The sequence below is a fragment of the Onychostoma macrolepis genome, chromosome 03, assembly GCF_012432095.1.
Source record: "Onychostoma macrolepis isolate SWU-2019 chromosome 03, ASM1243209v1, whole genome shotgun sequence".
Lineage (NCBI taxonomy): Eukaryota > Metazoa > Chordata > Actinopteri > Cypriniformes > Cyprinidae > Onychostoma > Onychostoma macrolepis.
In genome coordinates this window covers 29,021,469-29,042,844 of record NC_081157.1, presented here as the reverse complement: position 1 = coordinate 29,042,844, position 21,376 = coordinate 29,021,469, and the positions used below count along the sequence as shown (strand labels likewise).

The following is a 21,376-nucleotide window of genomic DNA, read 5'->3' as shown; positions in this document are numbered from 1 at the left end:
AAAATAAGCACGCGAAGCAGTGGCAAACGCCTTCTGTGCTCCCCCTCATTTGCTTCCACATGGAAGGGAACTGCTGTGTCAACGTGACAGAGAGATTCTAGACGATTTGAATAATTTTATGCATATCTACATAGCCAATGTTTGTTTGTTTTTTGAAGAAGAAGAAGAAACAGAACAATGTAGATCATGTATGCACAACATTGTGTTGTCTGTGGGGCAGTGTTTTAGCATAATTGATTTTTTTTATTTTTTCAATTTTATATTTTCTGTTTTCATTTTAATGTTAAAGTTTCAGTAATTTTGTTGAGTGTTTTTTGTTATTTTTATTAGCTTTTTATATATTTAAAATGTATTTCATTTCATTTTTAATTAATTTAATACATCAAGATAAAGTAATGAAAACAGGGAATGTTGCCTTGGCAACTAGCTGAAATAGAAAAGTTTAAGTTTTTATATTTTATTTTATGTTCATGAAATTTACTGTTTACAGCATTCTCTCACTTTCTCTACCAGTGAGTGACTCAACACAAACACATTCACTTTCTGAGAAAGCATATGGGTTTGATATCAGTGTTTGGGCTTCTGACGTCTTTATTTTTTCATGCCCAGAACTCTGGGTGGCATTTAATTTATTCTATGATCTGTATCATCAGTATTGGATTTTAACGTAAGACAACTGAAAACATGCTTTTTGTTCACATTAACAAATCTGGTGTGTGGTGTGTGTGCCTGTGTGTGTGTGTGTGTGTGTGCCTGTTTTTCTATTCAGGTGGGGACTTAAACCTGAATACACACAGACTCATGGGGACTCGTTTCACGGTGGGGACCTAAATTGAGGTCCCCACAGGTAAACAAGCTAATAAATCACACAGAATGAAGTTTTTTGAAAATCTAAAAATGCAGAAAGTTTCCTGTAAGGGGTAGGTTTAGGTGTAGGGTTGGTGTAGGGCAATAGAATATACGGTCTGTGCAGTAGAAAAACCATTACGCCTATGGAGAGTCCCCACAAGGATAGCAAACCAGACTGTGTGTGTGTGTGTGTGTGTGTGTGTGTATTTATTCTCTATAATTTCTAAAAATCGTTAAGAAATCTTTAATATAAAGTAAAATATCTTTAAGTAATTTAAAAAAAAATAATAATTAAAGTTTCATGAAAATCATTTTCCATTATAAATACTCATGGACAGGTGAAAAATATCACTTTACCAAAACCCCCACACCTGATCTTTGGAGCATTCTTATGGCAGCAAAGCATCTATACACACACCTCAAAAGAGAAAAAGACAAATGTAGCTCAAATAACATAAAAGAAGTGATGGACTGCCATTCTGTTTCCCGTGGGATTCCTGTGGGACTTGTGGGAAACCACCATGTGGATGTAAAAAAAAAAAAAAAAAAGAGGAGAAATCTTTTAAGTGGAAACACATCCTCAAGTTCTTAAGATCTTGCCGACTTAAGCCAAACATTAGACAGACCTGCATTAATCTTCCAAGAATAAAAATATGTTTAGTCTTTATGGCACTTTACCCATGTTGAATATCATTTATGTGACTATAAAGAATCCTGATGATTTCTTCAGTTAAAAGTGCCTGGAAAAATCCTTTTTTTTTTTTTTTAATACAGAAAATGTTATTATTTTTGCAGGTTTCAAATTTCTGTGACACTGGAATTATATTCGGAATAGTGACTAGCGTGCCAATGACATCATAAAAATATGGTTAATATGAAAAACAGTTTATATAACAAGTGGGCAGTTTGGTGTGGCAGATGGGTAAGTAATAAGTCTTGTATATTGACTTAGCCAAAACATTACTAATTAGGGAATATTCTTTTACAAGTCCATCACATCTGAAACACTCAGCAAATCTGCCTTGCAGTTTAGGGAAACATGGGATGGTTTGTTCCACTTGCAACATTTTAGAAGTGGCATGCATATTTCATATCTGGAAGGCTTTCAGAAGTAGCCATTCATTGTTCCTGTCAGAAAAGTATGTTTTCAACAATACTTACAGCAACTGTAACCAGGCACATATGCGTATTTTCTCCGCAGAGGTCGGATTACAAGCACATGTTGTTTTTGCTGAGTACCTTACAGTGTGTGTTCTCTGTGGTGTTCTTTTCTGGGTGAAAGTTCTGTTTTCTTTTGTCTGGCAGGCACAGTAATGTCTGTTTCCATGTCTGACATCATTTTCAAAGTGAAGATTCTTGGAAACATTTGTTCCTTGTAGTCCGCCTCATAGCAACAGTGCCACCCAGAGACATCTAATAACCTTGAGTAGAAGTGGTTTAAGCGAACGACAATATGATTATGTGGATGTTTAGCATAGTCAGGGATGAAAAATCTGTGATATTTCCCTAAAATGAAATAAATAAATAAATTTCATCAATAAGATTCAAGATAAGCATATATTAATGCACAGATGACAATGGTGTTATATAAAAAAAAAAATCCTGATTTTCTGTAGTTAATATTACTCTTACACGAATGTTTGTTTTTCTGATGGCTGGTTGTGTCGTTCCAGTGCTGTAGATGGCGCTGTCGCACTCTCAGGAGACTCTCCCACTGCAGCAGCAGCAGAAGAAGAAGAAGAAACACAGTACACGGCAAATCATGTAGCAGCGCCTTTGAGAAACTAAGGTAGTTTACACATATTCTCTTCATATTATGTACTTACTGTGTCAGTATATTAAATGTATTTTACTGTTAGTACTAGGTGGTATTTTTTTTAAAAGTACATTTCGGCTAATGTTCGATGTTTTATGCTGATACAGTACCTGCCAAAATGTTTATAGACTCAAAAGACCAGATACAGCTTGTAAACAGTAAAGAAGACACTGAAATAAGAGCTCTTAAAGGCAATAAATGTCGCTTTATTAACACTGCACAGCATGAGGGATTACTCAGTTTTCTTAGTATAACATTATATTAATGCTATAAGCTCCAAATAACATTAGGCCATATATCAACAAACGGCGCCTCTCGTATATTTTACCTGAATGCAGATTTAGTTTGTTCTGAATAATAGAAATAAAAGCTTGTGGTGTTTATGTCTTTTACAGTTACAGTAAGTTGGAACTTGTGGAAATTGTGTCAAAATGAATCGACCAAAGCCAACAAGCATTAGGCGACCTAGTAACACCAAACCATCAGGTAAGATTTTAGCTGTGGTTATGGCAAAGAAATAGATTATTTAACCCTGTATAATCCTCAAAATCCATCTTTATCATCCTGTGACGTCCCTCAGGTCACCCACCTCCTGGAGATTTCATTGCTCTTGGAGCAAAGAGTCAGAGCAGTGAGCCGAAAGCAAACCCAGCTCTCTTGAAGCCAGCGTCCACCGGTTTGCCCCCAGACCGCAAGAGAGAGGCGTCTTCATCTCTTCCCTCTTCCTCCAGCCTGTCCAGTCTTTCCAAACGGCCCAAGCACTCTTCTACTCCACCCAGTGCCCTCTCACGCCTCGCTGAGGTGGCTGCTGTTGACAAAAGATCAATATCCCCCTCCATCAAAGAGCCATCTGTAGTTCCTATTGAAGGTGAGATTAGTAAGCATTTTTAATCACAGAAAACTTTCATCCAATTTAGGGATTTATAATTCCTGTATTTTAATAGTTGATACCAATGGCAGTGAAATTCATAATTACTGATACCAACTTTGATTCCACAGCAAAAACTAAATATAGAAAGTAACAAACAAACTTTAAAAATATAAATAAATAAAAGAGTGACATGTAGCCTTAAATTATTTTTCAGTTAAATACATTTTGCTTTTTCATTATTGTTTATATTTAAAGAACAATGAAAAGTTTCAAAATATTACATTTATAAAACAACAGTATCAAGTATTCTCTTTTGCAAAAAAGTGTGCTTAATTGTATTTTTTGTCTGCATCAAAAGAAGTGCAAGCTCACGTTCCCAATCTAATCAACAATCCAATGCATAGAACAAAGTCCCAACTTACATTTTCTTAGTTTTCCAATAAACTTTTATACTTGGGTGTATTTCACAATGTGGAAGAAATTATCTGTCGCTACTTCTGTTTCATTGCCACTTTAATGTGCTTCTTATTACACTTAATTGCACTTTTTAATGTCAAATTTAAGTTTTACTTTTTTAAAAAGTTCATTGTTTAATAATCTTCTGTTATGCTTTGAAGTACACTTATTTTAATGTGCTGGCTAACATACTAAAGCACATGTAAATGACTTGTTTACAATTTTAAATGCAGAGTTATTCAACATTACTTTTAAAGTATATATTTTTATGTACTAAATTTCAACTTCATTATGAATGTGTAATTAGAAATATATTTAAAAACATGACTTACAGGTTTTAGTAGAAATTATGTTAATGTATATTTTTTGCTATATTTTAAACTAAAAATATAGACATACATGCTTGTCAGTACATCAGCAGTATCCTTTAACCAGGTTTAAAAAACAATAGAAGTTATGATCACACTTTATTTTAAAGTCCAATTCTCACTACTAACAAACCATTAACTACAACTGTTGCCTCAATAAACTCCTAATTTGCTGCTTATTAATAGTTAGTAAGGTAGTTGTTAAATTTAGGTAATTAAGGATGTATAATATGGTCCTGTAGAATATGTTCTTTATAAATACTAATACAAATAAATTAAAATGTATTATATATTAATATTAATATAATGTAATATAATTAATATAATAAGCCAATATGTTAATAATAGGCATGCTAAAAAGCAACAAGTTAATAGTGAGAATTGGTCCCTATACTGAAGTGTTTCACCATGGTGAAAATTTCATAGAAATTAAGTAGGTCAGAAAAGCTCTTTTAAGTTCAACTAATTGCATGCAATATATAATACATTTTAATTTATTTGCAAATAACATGCAGTTAAATTGCATTTAACTATATTCTTTTAGAGTATATTATTTCTACAATAAGTACTCTTTTTTTTTTTTTTAAATGATTCTAAAGTGTTCTTTTTCATAAGAGTTCAAGTAAAAATCAATATATTGAACTCTATTACACATATCCAGACTATTACATACTATCCGAATTTTTTAGTTCTGTCTGTTTAGATATACTTCAGACAATTTAACTGTATTTACGTTAATGTTTCCAAGACAGGCATTTTGACCCATTTGAAGTGCACATTTAAGACTATTTAACAGCAAATATTGTAGTACTTACTTGTTACTTTAGTGTTACTTTAGACATTCGTAGTCCAATCCAATGTTCATACGTTCATAGACCTCGTTTGTACACACAGTGTACATTCATACAAGATGTGATTGACTTTTTTTTCAGTGTCACCTGCTGTGCTTCTGGATGAGATTGAGGCATCTGAGGCAGAGGGTAATGATGACCGCATTGAGGGTGTGCTCTGCGGGGCTGTCAAACAACTGAAGATGAACCGAGCCAAGCCTGACATGACGCTCTACCTCAGCCTCATGTTTCTCGCCAAAATCAAGCCCAACGTCTTTGCCACAGAGGGTGTGATAGAGGTAGACAGAAACACCTGTGCTGTAATACTGGAATTTACTGGTGACGTAGCTTATTAGGTTAAATGTCTTTGTTCAGGCTCTCTGCAGTTTGCTCCGCCGTGATGCCTCAATAAACTTTAAGGCCAAGGGGAACAACCTGGTGTCTGTGCTCGCCTGTAACCTATTAATGGCTGCCTATGAGGAGGATGAAAACTGGCCTGAGATATTTGTCAAAGTAAGTGGTCAAACTGTCCAGCTTTCTGATCTCACAGTAATCATGATACTGATACACAGTCATTGTGGTGTTTCTCAGGTCTACATTGAGGACTCTCTCGGTGAGCGTATCTGGGTGGACAGCTCGCACTGTAAAACTTTTGTTGATAACATCCAGACTGCCTTCACAACCAAGATGCCTCCCAAGAGTATGCTGCTCCAGACGGAAACGGGGCGATCAGGAGGAGACCTCAGTGCAGGTTGGTGGTTCAAGACTATTCTCAGTCATGGACAGAAATGTATGTGTTAGTAAAATATATTAGAATTGACACAAAATACTGTATTTTAGGGAACAGCCCTCATCCTTCCACTCCAGATGAGGATGAAGGTCAGACAGAGCTTTTAATTGCTGAGGAGAAATTGAGTCCAGAGGATGATGGACAGGTCATGCCCAGGTAGGGAAGTACATATATTCCAGATGATATGCCAGTTTTTAATTATATGAAATAAAGAAATTAATTACATGCAATTAATTATTACATTTTAACTTGAAATAATATTTCTAAAAATTAGAAATGCTTGCATGCTTTATTTAATTGTTTTTACTTCATGTGTTATTCAAATTTTTGATAATAATTCATGATTTTTTTTTTTTGTGAAATGAAAAAATAATAATACTTTAATTTAGGAGTGATGTTTTACATGTTAAAATATCAACAGTAAATACTTTTACATTGTTTGCAAAAGTTTTCTATTTCAAATCAATGCTTTTCTTTTAAACTTTCTATTCATCAAAGAATGCTGAAAAACAATGTGTCTTGGTTTCCACAAACATATTAAGCACATCTTTTTACAACATTGATAATAATAAGAATAGTTTCTTGAGCAGCAAATCAGCATATTAGAATGATTCTGTGAAATGAAAGACTGGAGTAATGGCTTCTGAAAATTCAACTTTGCCATCACATTAATAAATTACATTTAAAAAAATATTAGCGTTATTATTTAAAAAAAAAACAAAAAAAAACAATTACAGATCCCAAACATTTAAACAGTGTTGTATATGTAACAATAATGTGTATTATTTAGAAATTGTATGTATGTATATTAGTGCTGTCAAATGATTAAGATCGCATTCAAAATAAAAGTTTTTGTTTACATATGTATGTGTACTATGTATATTTATTATGTATATATATATAAAAACACACACATTCATGTATATATTTAAGAAAATTGTTATATTTGTATATATACTGTATGTGTGTGTATTTATATATACATAATAAATAAACACAGTACACACACACATATTACATAAACAAAAACTTTTATTTTGGATGCGATTAATCGTTTGACAGCACTAATATATAAATAAATGTCTTAAGTAGTCTATTAGATTTTGCTGTGGTATTGAAATTGATGTTGAGAATAGTAAAATGTCTCCGGCTTCAGGTACGACGAGCTGGCTGAAAGTGTGGAGGAGTATGTCTTGGACGTTTTAAGGGACCAGCTGAACCGTCGCCAGCCCATGGATAACGTGTCCAGGAACCTTCTGCGCCTTCTCACAGCCACCTGTGGTTTTAAAGAGGTCCGACTGATGGCAGTGCAGAGACTCGAGATGTGGTTACAGAATCCTAAGGTACAAAAATGTTGACAAAAGAGCGTCATTGTCTGAAAGTATGAAACCACATACGTAAAGGTTTGTTTTTGTTTGGTGATTTTCCAGCTAACTCGGCCAGCACAGGATCTTTTGATGTCTTTGTGCATGAACTGTAATACACACGGCTCAGACGACATGGAGGTCATCTCGAACCTCATCAAGATCCGCCTCAAACCTAAAGTTCTCCTCAACCACTACATGCTTTGTGTCAGGTCAGCATTGAACCTTCAGACCTGATGTCTCAGTTTATACTCTGCATAATTGTAAGTCAGTACTGTAAAGCCTAAATGCTTTTTTAAATGTATTTTTTTCATGTTCTGCAGGGAGCTTTTGAATGCTCACCGAGATAATTTGGGCACTATGGTGAAGTTTGTGATCTTTAACGAGCTGTCAAATGCCAGAAATCCTAATAATATGCAAGTGCTCCATACAGTTCTGCAACATAGCCCAGAGCAGGCACCCAAGGTGACTTTTCAACCAACCTTAATGGCTTCATGCACATTTGCAAATGACTGTTTTTCTGTCTCATGTACAAATCACTGTCAGTATTGCTGATACTTCTTTCCAAAAGCCCTTACCCTAAGTTTCAAACGTTGCCGTCTACCATATGTATTATTTACATGAAGTAGAGACCCGAGAAGTTGAATAACATTTCTTTTGTTTCTGTTTCAGTTTCTGGCCATGGTGTTCCAGGACCTGCTGACCAATAAGGATGACTACCTGCGGGCCTCACGCGCCTTGCTCAGGGAAATCATTAAACAGACCAAACATGAGATCAACTTCCAGTCTTTCTGTTTAGGCCTCATGCAGGAGAGGAAAGAGGCCAGTTATGTGGACATGGAGTTTAAAGTAAGGGCTATATAGCTGTATTTATTATCTGTAGAAAATGTGATTTGATGTTTTGCCTGTACATAATTTTCTTTGTTTCCATCTCAGGAGCGTTTTGTCATCCAAGTGACGGATCTCTTGACAGTGTCCATGATGCTGGGGATCACTGCTCAGGTCAAAGAGGCCGGCATTGCCTGGGACAAAGGAGAGAAGAAGAGTAAGAGGTTTTTTTTTCTTTTCTCTCAGTGCATCATATATCCAAAATTCAAAACTCTGTTTATGGTAATGACGATGCATATGTATTTCAGATCTGGAGGCGCTGAGGTCCTTTCAAAACCAGATTGCTGCCATCCAGAGAGATGCTGTGTGGTGGCTGCACTCCGTGGTTCCCACCATCAGTAAAGTGGGACCTAAAGACTATGTGCACTGGTATGAATCAGCTGGATGTTATTATTGTTAACTAAAATTATTAAAAATGGTCAGTAAATATTCTAAAGTGAAAAACATGTATATGAAACATATATACCAAAATAGATGGAAAACATAAATTAACACTATAGGACTAATTTAAAGAGAACTATGTATCATAGTTTATCATTTAAAGTGATATATTGCACCAAAAACATAATTTATTTGATATTTCCTGACAATTTAACACTCTTGTTGGACCCTTAAAATTAATCTAGCACTTTCTGGCTGCTTGTAAGACTGTGTAAATGCCTTTATATACGTATAGCGGATTGTAATTTTACTGATATTTTCATTGTGTTTCAACAGTCTACACAAAGTGCTTTTTACAGAGCAGCCTGAGACATATTACAAATGGGACAACTGGCCGCCTGAGAGTGACAGAAAGTAAGTTACCAATCTCTGCTTAAACATCTTACAGAGAATTTTTTTTTAGTACATTTATTTAATAGATGCTAAAGCATCTCTCTTGTTTGCTAGTTTCTTTCTTCGGCTGTGCTCAGAGGTTCCTCTACTGGAGGACACGCTGATGCGCATCTTGGTGATCGGTCTCTCTCGTGATCTGCCCCTGGGCCCAGCTGACGCCATGGAGCTGGCCGATCACCTGGTGAAGAGAGCTGCAGGAGTTCAGTCTGATGGTAAGACAGCGCTCCTGGTTAGACACATATTTTAATGATTAACATTTTTCAGAAGTGGTCTGTTTTTAAAGCTGGTTGTGTGGTGATGTTTGTCTTCTCACATTATGAACTGTAGACTTGGAAGTGTTGCGAGTCGAGAGGATCCAACTCATTGATGCTGTGCTGAACCTGTGCACTTACCATCACCCAGAGAACATCCAGCTGCCTGCAGGGTACGGCCTTTACCTTTCACCGAGTTTATTCCCTGCTGTTTCACTTTATATTACCAAATAATTACTGGGTGTCATGGACTATTTGCATTGAAGGTTTAAGCTACATTGTGGTCTGTCCACTCCTGGCATCCGGTACTCTATTTGTGGGCTGTTTATTCCTCAGAGAGGTGAACTTCTTTATTAAATGTTCCATTTCAGCTATCAACCTCCAAATCTGGCCATATCAACTCTTTACTGGAAGGCCTGGCTGCTGCTGCTTGTGGTCGCAGCGTTCAACCCACAGAAAATTGGTGAGGCCAGATATGATGCAATACTTGCATTTCATAATAACATCTCATTAGAATGCCATTATATCGCTGTCGCTGATGTTTTCAGGTTTGGCAGCGTGGGATGGTTACCCCACTCTGAAAATGCTCATGGAGATGGTTATGACAAAGTAAGTGTTCTGCGTATCGTGTTGAAATGTGGTTTATGGTTATATCAGCACGTGACACTTTCTTTTGCTCTCTTCTCAGTAACTACTCCTACCCTCCATGTACGGTGGCCGATGAGGAGACCAAAACTGAGATGATCAACCGAGAACTGCAGATCTCTCAGAAGGAGAGGCAGGAGATCCTGGCCTTTGAGAGCCACCTGGCAGCCGCCTCCACCAAACAGACCATAACAGAGAACAACAGCCTCCTGCTGTCCCAGCTCACCAGCCTGGACCCCAAGTATGACTTCCTGTTTGTGACTGTAGTGAAAATCCAGCATTTACATCTATACAATGTGACTTGTAATAGAGGAGCAAAGCAATCTGTCAAAGAACCAACAAAATTTGTCATATTCAATGGCAGGTTTATTAGACAACTACACAACTAAATTAGGATGTTTATAAAGATATACTGACCCAGTCTTTTATTCTGTGCTCAGGGGCCCCCCTCGTAGGCCACCACCTCTTGTCCTGGATCAAGTAAAAAGTCTGAACCAGTCTCTGCGTCTGGGCCATCTTCTCTGCCGCAGCCGCAACCCTGACTTCCTACTCAATATTATCCAGAGACAAGTACACGCTCTCATATACTAGCAGAGCTGTTCTTTATGAAGAGCCATGTTTAAGGGACTTTCTAAATGTCTAATTGTTCCCCCATCCAGGCCTCTTCTCAGTCTATGCCGTGGCTGGCTGATCTCGTCCAGTCCAGTGAAGGGTCCTTGGATGTGCTGCCCGTTCAGTGCCTCTGTGAATTCCTCCTCCACGATGCAGCTGATGACTCCTCCTCTGTTGATGATGATGAGGAAGGAGAGAGCAAAGAGCAGCGAGTGAAGAAAAGACAGGTAAAGCTCAGCATTGACTGCACATTTTTGTTGTCTTTTTTTCTCCTGAAGTCATCTTGTAATGTTAGTCAAGGAATATTAAACCAAAGTTTAGTTTTACATGACCATTTTTTCCAGTCCTTATTGTAGTAATTTGCACATTGATTTGTTAGGGTGGTCCAAAATGCTAAATATATATATACAAATAAATAAATAAATATGATAAATAAAAATACAGGTATCATTATAAAATAAAGATAAATAATAGTTCCAAAGTTTGGGTTCAGTAATATTAGAGAAATACTTTTATTGCAGCAAGGACACATTAAATTGATCAAAAGTGTTAGTAAAGACATTTATAATATTACAAAACCAATATTACAAGCTTTCTGTTTATCAAAGAATCCTGAAAAAATGTATTACAGTTTTCAACATTGATAATAATAAGAAATGTTTCTTAAGCAGCAAATCAGCATATTAGAATGATTTGTGAAGGATCATGTGACACTGAAGACTGGAGTAATGATGATGAAAATTCAGCTTTAACATCACAGGAATAAACTACATTTTTAAATATAAAAAATAAACAGTGATTTTTAATTGTAACAATATTTCACAATATTGCTGTTTTTTTTTCTCCTTCTCCTCGTCTTTCCCTGTCAGAGGCAGCAGAAACAGCGGCAGCTTCTTGGGAGGCTCCAGGACCTACTTCTAGGTTCTAAGGCTGATGAACAGACCACATGTGAAGTCTTGGACTACTTCCTCCGGCGTCTCAGTTCTTCTCAGGTGGCCTCTAGAGTACTGGCCATGAAGGTGCGCAGTTAATTAACCATCTACCAGTGCTTGATTCATTTAGACAGTTTAATAAAATGCTTGTTGTGATGTGTGTATCAGGGTTTGTCTCTGGTGCTGACTGAGGGAGCATTAAAAGATGGAGAGGAGAGGGATCAGCTCATGGAGGAGGACTCCAGAGATGCAGAGTTACTGCCTGGCTACCAGTGGCTCCTTCAGGACCTCCCCAAACTACCTCTGTTTGATAGTGTAAGAGGCTTGACGTCCAGCGCCTTACAGCAGGTCAGTCCACCAACAAAAGTACAAGATTATCAATATCTGTTACTTGCTCAGCTTATTGTGTTTGTGTGGTTTTCCATTTCAGGCCATTCACATGGAGACTGATCCTCAGACCATCAGCGCATACTTGATTTACCTTTCCCAGCATGCACCAGTGGAGGAGCAGTCACTCCACAATGACCTGGCCTTGGTTAGTCTAAATCTACAGCTTTTTATTTGTCTGAAATAAGCTAGAGTCTAACCTTTTTTCTCTCCTGCCTTGTGTTTCCTGTCTTCCCAGGACGTGGCTCGTCTGATAGTGGAACGCTCCACTATAATGAACTGCCTCTTTTCCAAGCACTCCTGCAGGCCCGAATCTGATGCTGTTCTCTCTGCTCTTATCTCCATCTTCTCCACTTATATCCGTCGTATGAGGAAGACAAAAGAGGGAGAGGACCTCTATAGCTGGGTACTAAGGAACATACAACTGAACTGGAAATTCAAATTTTGTAATTAGTGCTTGTGCACATGAATAAAGACCAAATTTTAAATCTCACAGTCGGAGTCTCAGGATCAAGTGTTCCTGCGGTGGACAACAGGAGAAACGGCCACCATGCACATCTTAGTGGTCCATGCAATGGTCATCCTGCTCACACTGGGACCTCCCAAAGGTGAGTTTTTCCTCTGTTGTTGTGTTGGGTGGTTAATTCTACACTTGCCTGTAATAACAGCCACTGTGTTTGTTACTTTTTTAGGGGAAGGTGAGTTCTACACACTGCTGGATATCTGGTTTCCTGATAAAAAGCCCCTTCCCACTGCATTCCTGGTTGACACATCTGAGGAAGCCCTTCTATTGCCCGATTGGCTGAAGTTAAGAATGATCCGATCTGAAGTCTCCCGATTGGTCGATGCAGGTATTAAAAACTTGCATTTAGAAATAAGGATTTTAGAAATCAATACCAGAATTGACTGTGGTTTCGATTGTTTAAATTTTCACTACTTTTGGCACTGACTCGCATTTAACAGATTTTGGAGCAACTGTTTAGAAGTTTGGTGTCTTTAAGAAGTGTCACCAAATCTGCATTTATTTGACTTAAAAATACAGTAAAAGCTCATTTGTAATTTTTCAGCATCTTCACTCCAGTCTTCAGTGTCACATGATCCTTCGGAAATCATTCTGATATGCTGATTTGCTGCTCAAAAAACATTTCTCATTGTTATCAATGTTGAAAGCAGTTGTACTTTTTTTTTTTTAAGAAAAAAGTATTTATTTGAAATCTTTTGTAACATTATAAATGTCTTTACTGCCATTTTTTATTATTTGAATGCGTCCTTGCTGAATAAAACTATTAATTTCTTCAAAAAAAAAAAGCTTTCAAACTTGTAACTGTAGTGTAGTTGAGCTGTGTTTTTTTTTGTTTTGTTTTTCTTTGGTCATTCACAGCCCTACAGGATCTGGAGTCCCAGCAACTGCTGTTGTTCGTCCAGTCCTTCGGGATCCCTGTCTCCAGCATGAGCAAACTGCTACAGTATCTGGACCAGGCCGTGTCCCATGATCCTCAAACACTGGAGCAGAACATCATGGACAAGAGTGAGGATCTTTCATTTGTTATACTCTGTTCTCACATGATTCAGTGTGTGTAAAGTAACACTAATATCATGGATGTTTCTACCCATTAGACTACATGGCTCATCTAGTGGAGGTCCAGCATGAGAGAGGAGCCACAGGTGGACACACGTTTCACGGTTTACTCAGTGCTTCACTTCCTACGCGCAGAGGTCAGGATCTAATGCCCTACACCGGGGGTTCTGTCAGCACTGATTAATGGTGCCATTTTACTCAGTTTGAGTTGCATAAGGTGATTAAATTCTGTACTAATGAGTCCTTTGCTGATCTGATGTGTTACAGACAGCTCAGAGGTGAGCAGGGCTATGGTTACCGTTGAAACGCCCCATGGCTCTGTGAAGATGAGAGCAGTAAGTCAGGTGCCCGTGATCGGCCCAGAGGATGATCTCGCTGGGATTCTACTACAGGTGCAACATCTCACTTTGATATGCTTATGCTGCTTTATTAGAGGGGTTCTTTGGTTTTATTAATAATATAACATCTTGTCAGAGCTGTAGCACAGCACTGTGCTTCTGACATGGTAAGTCTCTGTTTGCTATAAAGTTTGCCCTGATCACTCTACTAAACCTGGGTAATGTCGTAATTTAATACACCGTAATGCATCACTATATGCATAATTTTGGATTGTGATTAAAACTGTGTGTGAAATGAGTAAGAAACACTAAATCAAATTTAAAGGAATAGTTCACCCAAAAATGAAAATTCTGTCATTTGCTAACTCTTGTGTCATTCCAAACCCATAAAACTTTCCTTCATCATTGAAACACACATGAAGACATTATAATGAAACCTGAGAGATTTTTATCCCTCCATTGAAAGTCCATTCCAGTAAAAATTTTATGCTTCAAAAAGGTCATAAATACACTGTAAAAGTAATTCATATGAACAGAGTGGAATAATCCATTATTTATATGTAATCCATTTATTCATATACAAACATTGATTAGTGCACATACATAGAAGAACACAGTAAAGCTTAAATGTGGTACATTTAAGCTCAACCATCCTTGATGTGCAAGAACAAATATCATTGGTTTGTCATGTTCCAGGAATATTTTACACTGATAAGCTGTTTTAAACCACTAAAACTCCAAAACACCTTTGTTTTGGCAAGATTTTGTTCCAAATGGTCACACCCCTTCATTTTTTGATTTTCCTTGAAGTATTTTGGGCCGATTAATCTGTTTTTTTTTTTGGCACAACCCTTCAAAGCATCACTGACCGTTTCAGAGTTTGCAATTATGCAGACAATCCTCTTCGCTAATTAAACTCTAGTGATGAATGAGTTAATGTACATAAAATAATACATTAAAAACGATTCAAAATATAACTAATAACAATGTAAAACAAATCAAATAATTAATTAAAATCAATAATAAAAACATTGATAGAATATTTCAAATTATCAATATTATATAATAAAATACATCCAATAATATTAACTGAATTGGTACAGCCTTAGTGTTGGAAAATGATTTTCAAGAATATCCATTTAGCTATTTATGGCTTGATGGTGATTGTGACCATTTTGTTTTTGCTCTTTTGTTTAGCTCTTCCCTCTGAAAGTGGATCCTCGCTGGCCTCCGCCTCCGATCCGGCCATTGTCATTAGCTCTGCAGCAGACTCTGGCCCAGGAGGTGCTGCGGGCGCGACAGGGTCACATCCAGCAGGCTGGTGCCGCCGGGCGACTCCTACAAGCCTTAGCAGCCCTTCTAAACTCTGCCCATGCTGGAGCCCTGGTCATGGCAATGCACCACAGCCATACGATCTCCTGCCCTCTACTGCGCCAACTCCATCTTTACCAGGCACTTAACCTACTCATACCTGCTTACTCACTATCGACACTGGTGCTTCCTTTTGCTTGCTCACTCTCTCTAATTCCCCTTTTCTCCTCTAGCGGTTGGTGTCTCAAGATGTTAGCTTCTCATCACTGTTCTTCAACGCCGTTGTGCAGATGTTGACGTGGTTGGAAAACTCAGCGGTAGAGACAGGACCACTCCACAGCCTCCTGAAATCTCTGGCAGCTCAGTACTCTCACAAACATCGCATCACAGATGGTGAGTGTCTCCTAATCTGGAATATTCAAGTTTACAGCACAGAACTAGCAGAATCAGCAGTTAGTTGAACAGTTGTTTTGACCGTGTCCTGTGTCATCAGTTCGAACTGGATTTCTGCACTTGGCTGAAGCTCTGGCGTACAGACGGGACTCTGAAGTGGCAGTGAGGGGCATTATTGCCTCTCTGAGAGCTGGAGAAAAATGCAACGCTGAACCTGAACTCATACGAAAAGGTATTTTGAAAACATACTATACATTTTGGAAAAACTTCCTCCCTAGTCCAAAAAGAGCATTTATTAAATGAACAAACTTAAATGTCACATTAATGCATGAACCCATGACTGCCCACATTCATACGTCAAAGATGCATATTCTCTTAAACTGAGCCTTTTCAGTCATGAGATAATGTAGAGGAAATTATATCAAGATTATTTTTCTAAATATACAAAGAACTAGTGAGAAGACTTAATGAAAGAGAGTTTAACAAACCTTGTGCTGTTTCTGGCTTTGTGTAGCACCTGCTGCTCTGCACCTAAAATATACACTCAAAATGAAGTCGAGATGAAACAGAAGTAGCAACAGATCTTTTCTTACGTATTGTGATATACACGATTGAGAAGTCTGATGTTTCATTAGAAGATTGAGTTATGATGTTTTGATAGACAAGCCTAGGTCACAAAAAAGTAAAAATACAACATGTATGTTTTTTTTCACAATAAGATCAATAACAGACAATAGATAAGGTGAATTTTCATTTAATGTTGACTTTAAGCATTAACAAAGCTTTTTTTTCTAACCGCAAAAATTACTTCTTTGAAATTACATATCAAATATGTTTATTCAGTGGAAGTAGGATAGAATAGATTAGATTCCTAAATTTAAAAAAAAATAGCAATAAGACTAAATGTGGGAAAGTTCAACAAACCTTGTGCTGTTTTTGTCTGTGTGTAGCACCTGCAACTCTGCATTTAAAATATACTCTGTCCCTTAAGCAGTCACACAATGCCAGCATTTATCATCTTTATCATAAGTTCCAAAACTGCCAGTCAGCTGTCCAGTTACATTGCTTACACAGGATGTATGAAATAGGTCTAAAGAACTAGTTATAGAACTGGTTATAAGAAACTAAATCATGACCGTTTGTGGCTCAGAAAAACTTTACTAACATTTCATTTGAACGTCGGGGGGAAAAAATCAAATAAAATAGTATGATATAACACCTTGGATGTTTTGTGTGGCCTACATTACACAGCACTTATCTGTGTGTGATGTTATTAACTTTAATTACAGCTCCTCTAGGAACCATGTGGGGTGTACTCTTAGAACAATGTATGCATTGGAAAAATATTTTTGAACTGGTGAGATGTTTGTGGCAAACGTAAGGCCAACAGGCGAGGAGGGAAGTGTAAGTTAGCTCTGCAGAGGCAGTTAAGGTCTGTGTGTTGGTGTTGCAGTGGTTGCCAGCATTAGTCAGTCTCTCCGGAGGGCAGCGTTTGACTCATGCACCAGCATCACCGCCGCTGTCCTTAATGTGTTTCTCTTTATGATTTTAACATTCCGCTCTGAACCTCACCAAAACAAAAAACAACCTTACACACACACAGGGCCACACATTCACTCCAGGGCTTGTTTACATCCAGCGACGGCTTCAACGACAAGGGTTGACTTGCATCTTTATGAACGTTAGTGTGGTGGGACTGGAGGCCTAGCAGACAGGATTTCTGATTTTTGCGATGTGGCATTGGCTTCGATGGTTTGTTTTTCATTTTTTGGACCTGTGTGTGTTTCACAAGAGTGAAGGCATTATAAAACAAAAACCCTGTGTGCCTTAGTGTTGCAGGGTCTCATGGAGGTGAAGTCTCCGTATCTAGAGGAGCTGTTGTCCCTGCTTATGACCATCGGTACAGAGACCGGAACCACAGGAAACACAGCGGGTCCAGTTGCCATGGTGATCTCTCTGCTGCTTCAGGAAACAGAGGAGCGAGGGGTGAAAATAGAGGTGGATTCCAAAATGTAAGAGCGCAATGAGTCACTCGTTTGTCATCACAGATTTCCTTACTGTGTGCTGGTGATACTGTTTCTAGGTGGGGAAGGAACACACAGTAAAATTGGTTTACACTTGTTTGATCGTTGTCCTATGGCTAAAGTTACCATAGTAAGACAGATTAAATGCACATCGTACATAGTGTGACTCTATGAAAAACTTTTGTGACTCAAATCAACTCATCAACAGCAAACCAGAATTTATTTATTTATTTAACCTGTAATAATACTGCAGAGTCACAGTCTTGTCTATTTTAATCAAATATCAAGTACATAACATTTGTGTGGATATGGATATGCACACACAACTGTTAAGTCTGGAAAAATTAATAAGGAATTAATACTTTTATTCAGCATGGATGCATTAAATTAATCAAAAGTAACAGTAAAAACATTTTATAATGTTACAAAAGATTTCTCTTTAAATAAACAGCGTTCTTTCTGTTCAACAGAGAATCCCAAAAAACACAAAAATATTAAGCAGCACAGCTATTTTTAATTTCGGTAATAATATGTCTTGAGCAGCAAATCAGCCTATTAGAATGTTTACAGGAATAAATGACATTCAGAAATGTATTCAAATAGAAAACTCTTTAATAACTTTTTAAATTGTAATAATATTTCATAATATTACCGTTTTTACTGAATTTTGTGAAATAAATGAAGCCTTGGTGAGCATAAGAGACGTCTTTCAAAAAAATCTTACCGACTCCAACCATTTGAACAGTGGTGTTCAGCACATGCCACTGGTTGGGAGTCATTGTTTTAATTAGTGTATTATTTATTTGCTGGAAACCATGTGTATTTTCTTGGTTGATGATGGATGTGTGTGTTCTTCTTGGCAGCACTGAGTCAAAGAAGCCTGGCTCGTGTTCAGGGCTGTTGGTTGACTGGCTGGAGTTGCTTGACCCTGAGGTGACCTCTGTTTGCTCGGATCTTCAGCAGAAGCTGCTTTTTGCTCAAAACAAGGTAAAATAGTTTGTCCTAACTGATCATCATGAAGGTGTGGCTCCGGGTTTTAACTGATATATAAAATGTGTGAGGGTGCTAGAGCACATAAAAGAAATCAGAAAATAAGAAGCGTACAATTAATATTCCCCATTTTTGACGGTTTATGTTTGTTTTCTTAAACATAAAATACAGGCTAATTCAACTGCATTGAACATTTCATTGTTATATGGCACAAGTAGTTTATTCATTCACTCCTAAGTACATACATTTAACTCTTGTCACTTTTCCAACATTCAAGCTTCAAAACAAATGTTGTGAAAATGGGAGAAATACTTCTGGAAGGATTTAACTGAAAGGATTTAATTGCATTTTTATGCAATTACTTTGTTGTTGTCTGTCTCAGGCTAAAAGTGGTGTGAGTGTGGCCCCCTCCTACAGGCCGTACCTGTTGGCCCTTCTCACGCACCAGTCCAACTGGAGCACCTTACATCAGTGCATCAGCTCTCTGCTCAACAAACACAGAGACCAGAGGTCACTGGCTCCTCTCTTCATTAAACACATTCATCTCTTTCTGTTCTCACATCTCCAGTGTGTGTAACTCTATTTCATCTGATCTCCAGACTGGACCCAACCTCAGCACTAGACTTCCTGTGGGCCTGCAGTCACATCCCTCGCATTTGGCAGGGGCGAGATCAGAAAACCCCTCAGGTTTGATCACAATTAATATAACATCACTATTTTGTAATGCATTTACATAACAACACCTATTCAGCATCTTGGCTAGATTGTATTTTCTTATTTAACATGCAAATAATTTAGGTTCCCACAGTCTTGAATATAGTTTATCCTTATGATATTTTATCGGCTAGAAGTTGCACTTGCGAATGCAGTTTTTAGAAACAGGCATAAACGACTTATGTCATGGAAAAAGTTGTAGAAATTAATTAGAGTTTAAGGTGTGAGAACCCTGCAGATGTACTTTACATGTAGAAGTCTTAAAGGTGCAGTAGCCTAAACAGTCTGGTTTTATTTTAAGGACCAACAAGAAAGTAGATAATAGTCATTTCAAGCTAAGTTGACTGCTGTAAGAATAAAGTAATTTTGTTATAGAATAGGCCCCTTTATAACTAGTTATATTGTTAACGAGACGCAAGCGCAATTTGTAGTGGTCCAAAACTCTAAAACTCCAATGTTTAGCCACAAATTGTATGTTTTTGTAAGTGTATATTGGCCGTAAGTGTAGAAGATGGGGTTTTGTGTGTCTCTGCAGAAGCGCACTGAGCAATTTGTGTTGAAGCTGTCTTCTGAGGAGCTCATAAGCCTGGTGGACCTCATCCTGTCTGAGTCAGAGCTGAGCTGCCATGACTCAGCCACCTCCAAGAGCGCTTTGGACCAGGTCTCCTGTTCTCTTCTACAGTCACGCTTGCCCCTCCTGCACAGCTGTCTCCACTCAGACCTGGACAATGTCAAGAAAGTCTCAGAGTACCTCATCAGCTGTGTTAAGAAGTGGGGAGACAGGTACATTCTTTGAGTCTGAAAAAAAAAAATTCTAAATTACATAATTTTAAGAAAATCTCTCAAAGAACTCTATGCACAGGATTTATTTTCACAACATGGCTAGTGAGCTGTCACTTTCGTTAAAACTGTTTAATAGCCAGAATCATGGTCTAGCGGTTAGTGCAGATGCTTTAGACACATTGCATCATTGTGCTCATAGGGGAAATAAAGTTCTAAGTCTTGTTGGTGTTGTTTCTTGACACCCACTATCTTTCTCTTGTTTTTGTTCTACTCCATAGTTTTCAACTCAAACTGCTTTACATGTAGACTTTGATTTGTAGATGATTTTAGCCTTAAGTGTTTAAGCTTAAGTGTAACAGTTTATTAGAACACATGAGAAAGTTGGCACATTTACACTTATGACTAAAACAATTATAATGAATGTAATTAAATACGATTTAACTTCAGTATGACATCCACACAAAGTTTGGGATCAGTAAGATTTTTATGTTTCATCAAGCCTCATCAAGGCTGCATTTATTTGATCAAAAAACAGTAAAATTGTGGAAAACTAATACAATTGAAGATAGTAGGTTTCTGTTTTAATTTAATTTGTAAATTTACATATACTGTAATTTATTCCTGTGATGGCAAAGCTGAATTTTCAGCATCATTACTCCAGTGTTCAGTGTCACATGATCCTTCAGAAATCATTCTAATATGCTGATTTATTATCAACGTTGAAACAGTTGTGCTGCCTAATATTTTTTGGAACCTGTGATCATTTTTTTCAGGATTCCTAGGTGGCATTTCAGTTTGAATCAGAATTTAAGCCTAAAACTTTTAACTTGCCTAAAACTACCAGTATTCTCTTGCTGCCTTGAAAGCTCTGCTGTTTCCTTCATGAAGTACAAATTCTGTACTGTTCTAAAAGTGGATGCAAAAGCCCCCATAAAACAGCAAGGACAACAGTGTCAGACAGAGGTCAGGGTTTGTACCATGTTGCAAACACTCTCCACCATTACAAAGCAAAAGCACTGAACTTCCTTCTTAAAGGCCCCCTTAAAGAGGCTGATAAATGTACGTGATACCCTGCCATTCCTTTGCTTACAGCAGAAATGCTCTACATCAGGCACAATAGCAGGAGGAGCTGTAATTAGTTCTTGTGGTGTGAAATGAGAAGCGGCTGAAGTCGTTGAGCGCTGTGATCTTCTTCGAGAGCTCAGTGTAGTATAATGAATGCACGAGGATTAAGGCTCTGGCTCTTCCTTTGGCTTCTGTTGTGAGTCGCAGCTCAGACTGGGGCTGTCAGAGAGATCAGACCGAGGCTCTTTGTGGTGGCAGCCCCCCTTCCTTTCATGAATTTGCCTTT

General features: G+C 37.7%; 1 protein-coding gene across 1 annotated transcript in view; it reads left to right on the top strand.

Moving 5' to 3' along the window:
* The window catches only part of ints1 (integrator complex subunit 1), a 29,427-nt gene that overhangs the window by 460 nt on the left and 7,591 nt on the right, over nt 1–21,376 (top strand). Inside the window, exons 2-39 of the mRNA XM_058768388.1 lie at nt 2,523–2,638; nt 3,061–3,151; nt 3,246–3,533; nt 5,293–5,489; nt 5,566–5,703; nt 5,782–5,941; nt 6,031–6,136; nt 7,137–7,323; nt 7,411–7,556; nt 7,668–7,809; nt 8,017–8,193; nt 8,281–8,389; nt 8,481–8,601; nt 8,950–9,027; nt 9,121–9,278; nt 9,394–9,490; nt 9,689–9,780; nt 9,866–9,926; nt 10,006–10,203; nt 10,403–10,532; nt 10,622–10,801; nt 11,444–11,593; nt 11,675–11,854; nt 11,937–12,041; nt 12,132–12,299; nt 12,390–12,501; nt 12,586–12,744; nt 13,275–13,421; nt 13,511–13,609; nt 13,740–13,864; nt 15,008–15,262; nt 15,355–15,514; nt 15,615–15,746; nt 17,346–17,526; nt 18,402–18,525; nt 18,911–19,038; nt 19,128–19,215; nt 19,778–20,025. Of these exons, the coding sequence (XP_058624371.1) occupies nt 3,097–3,151; nt 3,246–3,533; nt 5,293–5,489; nt 5,566–5,703; nt 5,782–5,941; nt 6,031–6,136; nt 7,137–7,323; nt 7,411–7,556; nt 7,668–7,809; nt 8,017–8,193; nt 8,281–8,389; nt 8,481–8,601; nt 8,950–9,027; nt 9,121–9,278; nt 9,394–9,490; nt 9,689–9,780; nt 9,866–9,926; nt 10,006–10,203; nt 10,403–10,532; nt 10,622–10,801; nt 11,444–11,593; nt 11,675–11,854; nt 11,937–12,041; nt 12,132–12,299; nt 12,390–12,501; nt 12,586–12,744; nt 13,275–13,421; nt 13,511–13,609; nt 13,740–13,864; nt 15,008–15,262; nt 15,355–15,514; nt 15,615–15,746; nt 17,346–17,526; nt 18,402–18,525; nt 18,911–19,038; nt 19,128–19,215; nt 19,778–20,025 (5,381 nt within the window). The 5' untranslated portion in view covers nt 2,523–2,638; nt 3,061–3,096. The remainder of the gene's footprint in view (nt 1–2,522; nt 2,639–3,060; nt 3,152–3,245; nt 3,534–5,292; nt 5,490–5,565; nt 5,704–5,781; nt 5,942–6,030; nt 6,137–7,136; nt 7,324–7,410; nt 7,557–7,667; nt 7,810–8,016; nt 8,194–8,280; nt 8,390–8,480; nt 8,602–8,949; nt 9,028–9,120; nt 9,279–9,393; nt 9,491–9,688; nt 9,781–9,865; nt 9,927–10,005; nt 10,204–10,402; nt 10,533–10,621; nt 10,802–11,443; nt 11,594–11,674; nt 11,855–11,936; nt 12,042–12,131; nt 12,300–12,389; nt 12,502–12,585; nt 12,745–13,274; nt 13,422–13,510; nt 13,610–13,739; nt 13,865–15,007; nt 15,263–15,354; nt 15,515–15,614; nt 15,747–17,345; nt 17,527–18,401; nt 18,526–18,910; nt 19,039–19,127; nt 19,216–19,777; nt 20,026–21,376) is intronic.